This window comes from Lineus longissimus, chromosome 3 (genome assembly GCF_910592395.1).
Source record: "Lineus longissimus chromosome 3, tnLinLong1.2, whole genome shotgun sequence".
In the NCBI taxonomy this organism is placed as follows: domain Eukaryota; kingdom Metazoa; phylum Nemertea; class Pilidiophora; order Heteronemertea; family Lineidae; genus Lineus; species Lineus longissimus.
This window is the reverse complement of record NC_088310.1, coordinates 9,677,596-9,690,270: the sequence shown is the minus strand read 5'-3', so window position 1 is coordinate 9,690,270 and position 12,675 is coordinate 9,677,596. Positions and strand designations below refer to the sequence as shown.

The following is a 12,675-nucleotide window of genomic DNA, read 5'->3' as shown; positions in this document are numbered from 1 at the left end:
GTCACTTTGGCTCATCTTCTGTGCGACATGCGCCTGGTTTTGCTGACGGGTCACAAATCACGACTTGTCACAACCTGTTCTGCCTTCGAGACAAGTTGTGATAGGTTGACGAGTGTCTCAAACAGTCTACCCATGGCAGGAGTCTGTGTTGTTGGATCTGAATTTTTGCTATTCTGAAAAAGGGAAAAAAGCTGTCCATCTGGATTGGGACCAGCTGGGGATTGTGATACCTTTATTAGGTGTCAAAGGTGTCTTAAAATTTATAGTGGCTGTAACAGTGTCAGTGTGTCTTGTTTTGGATGAAGTGGCTGTGAAGTGCTCAAGTTAAAATGACAATTTAAACAGTCTAAGATGCTCTATTTTCCAATTATTTCCTAATATTTACATGTTGTGTATTGGTTGTGACAATGTCTTCAGACAGACAAGTAGTAGATATCTCTGTCAACTGCACTGTCTGTGATCAAAAGATCTGATGGAGACATATCTGGTAGAATACTTGCAAGAGGTTCACCTGCTAGAAGGGTTGGGTGGGCATTGGTATTTTGTGAGGTTAAGGCCGGCAGGTGGCTGAAACATCTTTCATTTTCTCTCGTCAGCAATGGCAAATTTTTTAGTCTCCGGATGCGACTAATTTGTCTTAAGTCCTGAACAGTCACCTTAAACAGTGTCCAGTATGGTTTGAAGTCGATGACATAAAATTTAACTGACAAAAGAAGAAGGCTATTCAATACATTTCCTGAAAATTCAATGATATTTGGGTAGACGATATAAAAGGGGGTTGTCATCTAAAATTGTGAGCGTCCAGTAACTTGGGAAGCCCATCATTTCCTCCAAGACCCAAGATGGCCACCACTGGGCTGGTGGAAACTTGTTACCCAAGACAACTCCCTTATCCTACACCCAAATACCATGAAATGTTCAGGAAATCAGCTGAACTTTGCTGTTTATTGTGCCACAATGTTGACTGGACTACCGGATGTGACAGAGGTTACAATACCGCTTGTCAAATCCATCTACCAATTTCATGTTTACTATCAAGTTAGGAAGGTACTTAAGCAAATGGAAGTAGCATTATCCACGGATGATGTATTTAACTCTGCCAACAATCACTTCAACGTAACAGAATTTTTCAAATTATGTAATGATTTTAACGTATCTGCAACTTTGATTTTAGAACAAAGAAAGGAGACAATTATGGTCTAGGAACAACATATTTATGGGTTGCGGTTCATGGAAATGGATTCATAGATCACAGAGATTACTATGCTTTGCCTGATAAACATTACACCTATGCTCAATCGTTGCACATAGCTAAGATAGAGAGAATTGTTCAGAATGATGATGGTTGGAAATATTTCAGGTTGATAAGAAGAGCTCTGTTAAGAATACATTAACTGAGCCTGGAATTGTTAGACTGAACGACAGCATAAGCACTTATGTTTACTGTATTTTAGGAGCACAGGCTGATGCAAGGACAGCGATAATTGGTAGTTTTGGAACTGAATTGGACGCACAGAAGCAATTCTTAAAACTCTTACAAGATTCAATTGACCAACACATGGATATTCCGAAATCAATTCGAAGGTACCAGAATGTCGTTACCACAACATATACAAGATTAGATTATGTAATAGCTCTGGGATTGTACATCATTGAATCTGACATGATCTTTAAGGTTGGTAAGATTGAGAATTACAATGACAACATCTTAGCACACTAGCTGCCAACTTTGGCGACAAGAAGCGTTCAGCTGACGCCTCTCGACGCCGAAGTTGGCGGCCAGTGGATCCCGGTCAGAGCACACCTGCCCAGAATCGGCGTCCAGTAGCGTCTTTTCCGCCACTTTAGGCTGCCATTTTGAAATCATGTTACATCAAGACGCATACTGATTGGCCATAGCCTCGCCGCCGACGCCAATTCAGGTGGCAATCCGTAGCACACTTGGCCTCTTCTTGCGTTCAAACGCGGCGACAAGCGTAAAAAATCAAACATGTTAGATATTCGGCGTTTAGTTGCGGCAAGTGGCGTTCGCCGACGCCGTTCGTAGCAGACGAGGGATTTTTCAGGCGTTCAGGACTCTTGCGGCAAAAAACGCCTGTGAACGCCGAAGTTGGCGGCTAGTGTGCTACGGGCTTAAGTCTTCCTGTGGGCTGCCATATTGCTGTATGAAACGTATTTATCACAAGTAGGACAGTGAACCTTTTGGTTTCTATCACTCATTATTTAGATTTTAAAAATTTATTGACCTTTAGGGATTAGTGGTGGAAGAGGAGGTTGTACTTGTACCCCTAACTTATTCATCTGTTTATCTAAATGTCTCTCAAGTCTTCCTGTGGGCTGCCATATTGCTGTATGAAACATATTTATCACAAGTAGGACAGTGAACCTTTTGGTTTCTATCACTCATTATTTAGATTACAATTTTTTATTAAATTTCACTCTACACTTTCTAGTTAATCTTTTTAAGTTATGTTACATAATCACACTAAGTGTAAGTAATAGGATAATGCATGCTAGATTACTCGGTTTTGTATGGGAATTAAGGAAACTTTAATGGGAAAACACTTGTGTTTTCCCCCCATTGATTTTGGCCCTTTTTTCTACGACAAATTGTAGATTGCATTATCCTATTATTACCATAGTGGACAGTGACTTGTAAACACTGTCCGAGATTTCACTGTTGTCCGGCTTTTGTGAAATCTGAGTACATTATTAAACTTCCAATTTTCAAGACCAATGCTAGTAAACCTCTGCCGGAAGTCCAGAGCCCTTATGTATTTTGACTGATCAAGCCAGGCCCTGTCATCAATGCCAACACCGAAACCCGGATGCAGGAGATTTCTAGGGATACAGAACCTCTGTTGACAATGCCTGTGTGCGGTGAGGGATTCTGCAGTCAAGAATACATAGTTTGGAAGAAGCTAAGTTTCAACTCTCTCTCTTGCTCTGGATTATTTAGAATCAGCATTAGGATGCTTCGTGTCACTGATCTGAAGAGATTTGCACCGAAATAACTACCAATCAAACACCTTAAAATTAAACAAACAACAACAACTTTTAATAGCAGCAGTATTTATTTGGAGCCAACGCTGGTAACACCACCGTTAACATATGCAAATGAAAGAAGCAAGTGTCCTACAATACAACCACTGGTTAATTGAATAAACACTGCATGTTAAAGTTCCCAGTCTCTTGGTTCAATACGACAACACACGACAATCAGTAAAGGCCTGTCTCCACATCAGTGTTACTTCCTTAGTTTTGCAAGTCATAGTGTAAATGTAATTTGACACGAGATATTCCCGGGAATTGGAGTCACAGTTGACCTGTATCACTATTGGTACAAGTACACATTCAAAGCCTCTGGACGAGTGTTAATCTTGGTGTTAGTCACTTATGTGGAGTTGGGCCATCCAAGGCCTACTTTCATTTCAAAGTTCTAGCACAACTGAGCAAACTACCCAAGTTCAGATACGATACATACCGGAAACCAAACTTTCAACTCTACAAATTTGAGGGGAGGAATCTTATTTCCTTGTTGGTTGAAATAAGCCACATTCATATTCTGATGGGCAACCAAGGGCACCGGCATTTTGTATTGTAAAGCCTAAGTGGCACAGAAATTAACAATACTAAACACGGACGCCTATGGTAGTGCATCAGAGTATGAATTCAGCAGAAATCCAAGCCCAGTTAAGCCATATTGATCAACTGACTACAGGCCTACAACATAAACACGCACTCAATTTGCTTGTACCATAGCACCCAAAAGATTCACATCATACCAACCGAACGCTCAGACAACATAACCATTGGGTGATATGAATAAACACTAGTAAATGCTTTTACTTCTATTTTGTACAGAAATGCCTAGTGTAAATGTACGTGAAGTTTTAAGTAAAAGCATTTCCTAGTCTTTATTCATATCACCCATTGAGTCTGTCAGTGAAATAAGTTACTACCATCGACATTCCCGTTTTCAGGTGTACAAAAGTCAGCTCACTGATTTGACATGTTGAAATTTACAACAAACATTCAAAACCACCGAGCACAAAATGAACTGATACGTAATTCACAGAAGTAAGAAGCATTCAGTGACAACTGCAGAGAGTGAAATGACGGTAATCACGAAAGTGCCAACAGGAATTACACACACCAATCCAATAGTCGTACCGTGTTCTGTTATAGTGATAGTAATCGTTTAACACTTTAGATATTATCTTATTTCATGCTCTAACGAGGAGAAATCTTGAATCGCCAAATCCGATGACACCTCTTGGGCAAAATCTTGCAAAACCATTTGAAGAACTTGAAACAAGCAGATAAATATTGTATGATAAGGAAAAAATTTCCACAACGACCCATTTTGCATCCTTAGAACGAAATTACACTTGCCCTCTCAAACACCTGTAAGCTGGTCATCTTTTGAAGACAGCAAATTATTCAAATGAAAATAAAGGATGATGACTTAAAATCCAACTCTATGGCATTTAGAACTGACGACGATAAAAAGTTTGCGACAGAATTATCAATTTGCAACCATCAGTGATGAAGACTGACCAAATTTTACAAACATTTAAAGGTTCACAATATCCAGGGGTATTGGTTTACCTTTGCAACACAATAGAAACAAGGCCCTCCATTATAGTTTTGGAGGGGTACAATCGGATAAAATTAATAAATGCGGGCCTTTAATACGCCCCTCAATATGAACTCATCTTTTGTGTGTTTCTTTTCTATTGCCATTTCCTCTACAGGAAGCACATATTTTTCTTAGGCAAACCAATACCATCAGCCACCGTGATGAAGTGTTTCGCAAGAGCATTTTGATGATTGCTTTGTAAGTTTTGAGGAGCTTGGCAGCACACACATGCAGACTGTTGCTGCTGTAACGGCCGAAACTAATGAAAAATATCTTTAACACTTTCATGACGGAGGGTATTTTGACAAACTGTTCTGAAGGTGAAAATCAGGAATTACATACGAAAATACATTACATCAAGAATATAAAGACTCTGCTCTTCGTAAGATACGAGACCAATAATTCATGTATGAGATTTTTTGTGTTGGCAATATTTATGAATCCTAACTTTTTGGGAAAATCTACCCACCCTTCTGAAAGGCTAAATCGTCTTTCCTTTCAAGGACTTTCAAATGATATTTACACAATCATTTTACAAGAACACTTTCATTTTCTTTTTCTGGAGTCAAACACACGATAACTCATTTGGTGGCCGGCATCTTTCTTTTGGCGCCAAGACGTTTTGAATACCCGATGTATTTCATGTGGCAATATTCCGGCAGAGAATTTGGACAGTTTTGATTTTAATATCTCGGCGGTGTCTCTAAGGTGAACTGTAACTGTATTTCGATAACTTCCAAATTTCCAAAAGCAAATTTTGAGTTGTTGTCACATAGCTCTGAGAAAGTACTTATATATCATTTGTTTAATACTTTTTGTCTAAACGAGAAAAGAATCTGAAAAAATTCCTTTATGTAATATTTGATACTTTGATTTGACTTGTGTCCAAAAACATTTTGAAAAGGTGCTTTTATGTTGCCTTGAGCAATGTCTACTACAAAACACATATGATTTATTTTCTCTAACCCTGGCTGGTCGAAGTTGTACTGTCATTGCTTGCTTAGTATCATGAAATTATTTGAATGTTTTTGGTTAGTCTTCCTCTCTTGCTTTTTACTACGACGTCTGCTGGCGTTTCCCTGGCGGTTGTCAAGAATTCCATTTAAAGGATTACATGATTTGTGACCATGGTATGCATAAATTAGCGATGCGGCAATCTAGAAATGTGGACATGTCGGAGCTTTGAAAGAAGAACTAGAAAAGGAGAATTGTGACAGTCACCCAAGTTCGCTACACAGGCAAAAAGCCATATCTATGAAAAGTGAGCTTTGCTAAAGAGGAAATGATAGTGCAATATCTCATACCACTCGTGAGAACAGACTGGTTCAAAATACCTGCATGCCGATTCGGAGAACAGAATTATGCCACTGTTGTTAATTCGATGATTAACTAGAAATTTGAAATTTGTTTGTCAGCAAATTTGATAGCCCCCACGGGCCCACACAGTACACGTATGGAGGAGTGAAGTCTATTCCGTTTCGCGGATGATCTATTTCCGGACAAACACGCTCGCGCTTTCTCAAAATCACACGCTCAGTAACATTTAAACAGCAGTCATCAAAATTATCCAAATTTCGAAAAAATCTTTGCCAGGTGCACTAGATCGAGTTTAGTTTGATGGGACAGGGGTGACAGTTTTTCAGTTGAAATAGCGGTTTTGCTGGACTACCTCCATAATATAACCTGCGAAGAATGCAGAAGCCTAGTACCTTCTCCTAGTAATCTCAATATAGACCCCACATTTGTTGTATGTGGGGTCTATAATGATGAAGTGTCAGACTGCAATGTAGATGGGTTATCGAGCCAACCCAAGGGATAGCCACATCAATACCAGGAGCCTGGTTCAGCGTAGATTCTGTGGATAAGGAATTGAACCCAAGGCGAAGAATCTATGTAGAGATCCCTAAACTCATGATAGTGGAGATCCTGAGTCATCGACGAGGACTTTGATGGAATTCTAAAATTTCTGTATTTCAATATAGATCCGATGCTGTGGGTTTCAATTTCAATCCTAAAATACCACTTATATTCATCATAACCCAGAAGGATCTTGGTTGAGTCATAAAGACCCTCTGCACTCAGATTCAGAACGAGGTGATTGGATTTTCCTTCTGAAGTAACGATTGGGATACCAAGGTGTTTTAGACTGCTCGTCTAATGTCTCTACTCAAAGAATCGGCAAAAAATCAACAATAGTTACATACATATGCAATTTACAAATCTATTTAGTATTCCTTTCAAATTATATGTAATCACCAAGTCCCACAAAATAATATTATACTTAAGTCTCATGCAAATATGGCCCAATTGTGAATATATCACAGCAAGGAAAGTTCACAATTACTTAACTAGTTATATCAATGACAAATGTTTCAGTACAATTTTCCAATTGACAGACAGTTTCAAATAATTACTGTACTGTTTACTGTAAGAATTTAGCTCAGATTTTCACAAACATTCATCCAGTGATCCCAGGAATACGTTAACAATATTTACATTTTTAATCATGTCAACATCATCCATCCGAGAATTGAACAGCTAATTTTTTCGATCTTCTAATCGTAAGGAATAAGGATCTCCTATAATTACATTTTATATTCATCCTTAAACAAAATCAATAAATATAAGGCTTTGCCTTTAAAAAGTTAAGTGTGCAACATACCTTACATAATTTAGAGTGAGCCAAAAGGTAAGTAGGCCCTTGGCCAAAACCAAAACAGGGCTTAGTTTGTGAATTCGTGACAACATTTCGGGGGGCAGAGTTAAAATGTTCTTACCATCATTTTAGACAAGGTGCTTACTTCGCTTAAAACAAAAGCTCCTGCAAAAATAGCTGCTCCAAAACCAGAATTGACATAAGTAACCAGAAAATGGTCAACTGATCTGCAGTGAAACAAAGTTTTTGTTGATATTTTGTTTCCTAGGTGGCAGCACCGAATGGCGCAAATTTTGGCCACCTGTGAGCCAGTGGAGGAACTAAAATAGCTGGTGTTTGTATGTGATATTCTCTCGATTCAAATCAGTATATCCTCTTAACTAGTAGCTACTTTTGTTGGAACTTGATAATTATGCAGTCGTTCATCGAAACTGTTCATCATTATAAAAACCTTTTTACTCTGCGCTCTGGAATTATGTCACCAAAAACAGCTTTTTTTATTCCGACCCTCGGCGTAAATTGGGTTTCTCAAGAAGAGAGACAAATTGTCCATCCATGACATACAGATTACCACAATATCTGCAAACTGCGAGACGACCGATTTCTTCTGCCATACCGGTACCGACATGAATTCATTTAATCTGTAGTTTTTACACACCCTATAATGTAAGGTAAATTGGTCCAATTATAGCCGCAGTACAATTATAGCCACTACAGTGTAGAAAAGAGGTGGTATTACACATCAATCCTCACTGAGGCCATAATTGTACTCAGTCTATGATTGTACCATCTCACCTTATGCTGACCTACCTTTGGGGCCAGACAACATGTTTCCAATGCTGTCAGCATATTTTCCAACCTTACGACTCATCCACTGAAATCACTCTTTGCCCCCGAAACGGGCGATGAAAAACATCAAACACATAAATGATATTCATACGTCTCCCATTATTGACATAACATGGCCTCGTGTGACGTTCTTAAGAAAATTATCCGAACACCCAAATCCTGATAAGGCTACCGGTATCTCGACCACAGTCTGTCGGTTCTAAAGGGACAAAAATATTATAAATACTACTAACAAGGACACATTGCACATGAAAGAAATCTAGGAAATAAAAATCAAACTGACCTCATCCCAAACTGACCCCCACCTAGTACTCACTATTAGAAATTAAAACAATTCAATGTATTTCTCTACTGATGAGTTAAGCTAAATTGTATTTTTGGAAAAATTTGAAATGATGGGTGTCTATTTAATGTTTTTCATGACATCTTACAACTATCGGTAAATAATCATGACATATTATATGCAAAGCTCACCTTATTCCACAACACACACTGTGGCCAACTTATACTGCCCAGATACTCCCTTAAGGAAAGCAGAAAGTCAGAGGAGATGCCTTTAAGTTGTGAATGTTGAAAAATCAGGAAAATCCAATTAATACTGTCTAAAGTAAAGAAAGAGCTGCTTACAGCACAGTGACAATAAATGAAGACTAAATGAAGAATTAACTAAAGAGGCAAAGGCAAGAAATAGCTTGTACCAAATTGAGTGCATCTTCTCCAGTATGCCAGGGCAGATTCCTTTCTACAAGATATTTTCCCCAATATTATAGCCTGGGTTTTGGTAGCTGATTTAGGTCTGAATATAGGAAACCTTGGTTTACTGTCAAGCTGAACTGTCAAGCTGAACCATTTAAAGGGAGAATACAGGCATGAGGAGGGGGGTTAAATTGGTCATCGTCAGGTGACTAACATGCACAGCAAGGGGACTGCGTCATATTAGTTTCACCACTATGTATATTCCTTGTACAGCATGAATACTTTCGACGTACTAGGAGATGTGAGAGACCCCTATTGGTGACTTTGTGTAACTTTATCTTGCCCACCCAGCAGCTGCCTATAGTTTCCCTTTAAAGCCCACTTAGCTTCCAACCTCTGTATTAACTCTTTCAGTGCCAAGGACGTACATGTACGTCCTAAATATTAAGGTATTTTAGTTCCTCCAGACGACACCAGATGTCCCCAGCTACTCAAATGTGGTTCATATGGTTTCTCTGGCCTGGGGCGTCCAAATTGAATAATTTTTTCGACTGAGAGGGTGGGGTGGGGTTTGCCACCCCTCATTTTAGGTGAAAAATGGTGAAAATCGGCCAAAAATACCACTCCCTCAAAAAAATTTAGAACATAATCCTAGTATGCCCCTACTTATTACTGCTGTTTTATTGAAACAGGAGGTAAAGACAAAGGTTTTGAAGAATTTTGATGAGTGTATCTCAATTATTTTTGTGAGATTTTGGGTAGTGACAATGCCCAAAAATGCCCAAATCCTGGGCACTGAAAGAGTTAAGAGACCATGTCTATAGTACTTCTTTTTTTGACCATACCGGAACATGTCCATGAATGCCCCAATCGCATCATGCGACATCACAAGATTGCATATTACATCATAACGAACGCTGTTGCAGTAAGGTGCATCACTTACGCAAGTGCCCAACGGTCGGCTACTCCATGACGTCTTTCTTGGATTATACATGGTATGACGTCATTTACGCCAGAAGGACGACATATGTTTTTGGCGCCAAGACGTTCTTCCCTCGACGGCTATCTACCGACTCTTGAACTTGATCAACAGCGAATGTGGCAAGCCCTATTATCAGTTATGCATGAACTATTTCGTGTATGATGAAAATAATTTTTTTACGTTTGAATCACCTTCATGACAAAGTGGTACCTAGGGTATCTACATGGTGGCCCAGAATTATTTTCCTTTGGACAATAGAATTCTATTGTGTATCCATTTTATGAGGGAAAATAATTCTGGGCCACCCTGTAGAGGGAGTACATTTAGTTGTTATATCTGGAGTATAGGAAACGCATGTATGAACGCACTACCAGGAGATATGATAATGAATAGAACAGGAACACAACAGTACTGGCCTAAAGAAAGTATTCTGTCACCAGTTTCTGGAGATCAGTCAACAGAAAATCCCACCTATCCGAATAAATTCTCACTTCAATTTACGTATAATTAATATTTAATTGTATTTCGTTTATAACTGAAACATACATGTGAATATTTGTGACGACAATTATAATGAGACTTGTACACAGTGTGTATAAAATGTGACACTGCAATAGTACCATGATCACGACGAATCAAAAATAAATCCAATTTTATGATACGAGATGTACCACAAACAAAGTCACGTCTACAAAAACTCTCACTTTAAAAGCAGGCAGAAACCGTATTAATCTTAGTCTTACAAATGTGTGACATCATAAAATGGATATTAACAAATTCTAACTCAATTTACATCGATCGTTAGTACTACATGTACATGCTGTATGTTTTGTCAAAGAACTTTCAACTACAACATGACCTCAAATATTTACTGCACAAACTGGATAGCAATTGTACAATATTTTGTAATTGGCATCCAAGAAAACTTGAAAACTAATTTTTTTCCATTTGTCGTCCCTTGACGGATTCCAATTCTGCAATGCGTGAGTCCACTACGGTATCATTCATGATGCATACTTGTTGAGAGAGTTTCTCAAAGATCTAGCGATCAGCGTGACCTTTTTTAGGTACCGGTACTTTAGCGTCTCATTCAATGTCACAGCCTTGGTCCACTTGTGATAGTTAGCGAGAGAGAGAGAGTAAACAGTCTATATTGCCAGTTGGTGACTACGCGGATGTACCGGCATCTTCAGTGGCGGCTGAAACATCCTGAAACGGTAAGAGATCAAATATTTCAGATAACACTGTCATAGATGTAGTAAATATTGAAGGAAAAAGAAGAAAATATGACCTTTCTGTGGCATATTACAGTGGAACCTCCCTTAGCGGACACCTCTCTATTAAGGACAACCTCTCTATTAGGGACACCAGTTTTTGTCCCAAATTGGTGGTTTCCATTCAATTTGACCTCTCTAATCAGGACACCCCCCTATTAAGCTCTGAGGGTGTCCTTAATAGAGAGGTTCTACTGTAGACTCTGACAAGCATTGCATGTCACCTGAAAGTGAGTTAACGACAAATATGAGTAATGTGCAACCCTCATTACCGCCAGAGGAAATAAAATCCCGAACTTTAGGAACGCGGAAATATAATTCAACTTAAATGGTTTTATCAATGGAAAATGAATCTGTTTTATTCGCGGAAATTAATGAAAATGAAATATGATTTTGGTCTTTTTGCAAACAAATATATGGCTGCCAAAAAAGAGATGGTTAGCATTTAATCATATAATGGGCGGACTTAAACATAATGCTATAACATATCTGGAGTGCCTGACAAATAAAACAACATTTCTCTGACTGCATTACAACAATTACATTAAACAGGGACAATGTTGTCATAAGGAATGCCTTGAAACATACTCATGTTACAGTCACATTTTCAAACATACATAAATTTCACGCGTATTCATGGTATTTCTGATGTTGTTTTTTTTTAGGTAATTTCAACATATGGACAGACGAAGTCATGACAATATATAACGGAGATCTCATTGAAAAATTTACATGAATGCTAATAGTCTTTGGAGACAAGGTATGACGTTATGTTGTAAATATTCAAAATTATTGCCGCTCTTATTTTCTGTTTCGACCTCGATTGTCACAGTCAGTAATTCATAGCCTATACAGAGATCAGTCAGTAATTCATAGCCTATAAACAGGTCATCCTGAACAGTGTTAAAAAGTTTCAAGTCATCTAGATAAAATCTAATGGTTACACTGTAAACAAAATAAACAGACCATTTTCCACATTTCCTAAACATTTTTAAATGACATTTGTGCGTAAAATGAGCCGGCGGCCATCTTGGATTCGACTTGGAGGAAATGATAGGGCTTCCAAGATTACTGTAGGCTACTTTTTGTTTATGGCTGCTAATATTTTGAGGACTCTGAACCAGACTTTAAACGTGATGGACACTGTTTAGGATGACTCTATACCGACCATAGGCAACCCCTGGTGAACATCAATCGAACTGTTTTGTTCAAACAACAGCAATATCAAGTACAGTCAAGTACCTCCCTTAGCGGACACCTCTCTATTAAGGACACTAGTTTTGGTCCCAAATTGGTTGTTTCCATTCAATTTGACCTCTCTTATCAGGACACCTCTCTATTAAGGACAGCACTTGTCAGTCCTGAAGGTGTCCTTAATAGAGAGGTTCTACTGTACAATACTACTGTGCCAGTCACAACATAAGATCAACTACTTTGTGTATGAACATAAAAGGGATTGGAATCGTCTTCAGGGCGGAACCGATAGGGGATGTGTCACTAATGACAAGGGGTGGCCTCAACTACCAATAACCACGACTCTTTTCGAAGTCAACACCCGGGATGCACGCTCATATCA

General features: G+C 38.7%; 1 protein-coding gene across 2 annotated transcripts in view; it reads right to left on the bottom strand.

Moving 5' to 3' along the window:
* Positions 1 to 3,055: 3,055 nt before the first annotated feature.
* The window catches only part of LOC135485691 (ribosome-binding protein 1-like), a 58,876-nt gene continuing 49,256 nt past the window's right edge, over positions 3,056 to 12,675 (bottom strand). For both annotated transcript variants that reach the window (XM_064768064.1, XM_064768067.1), the window contains one exon: positions 3,056 to 11,034. Coding sequence is in view for 1 of the 2 variants with exons in the window: in XM_064768067.1 (XP_064624137.1) it covers positions 10,993 to 11,034 (42 nt within the window). In the remaining variant the exon portion in view is untranslated. The remainder of the gene's footprint in view (positions 11,035 to 12,675) is intronic.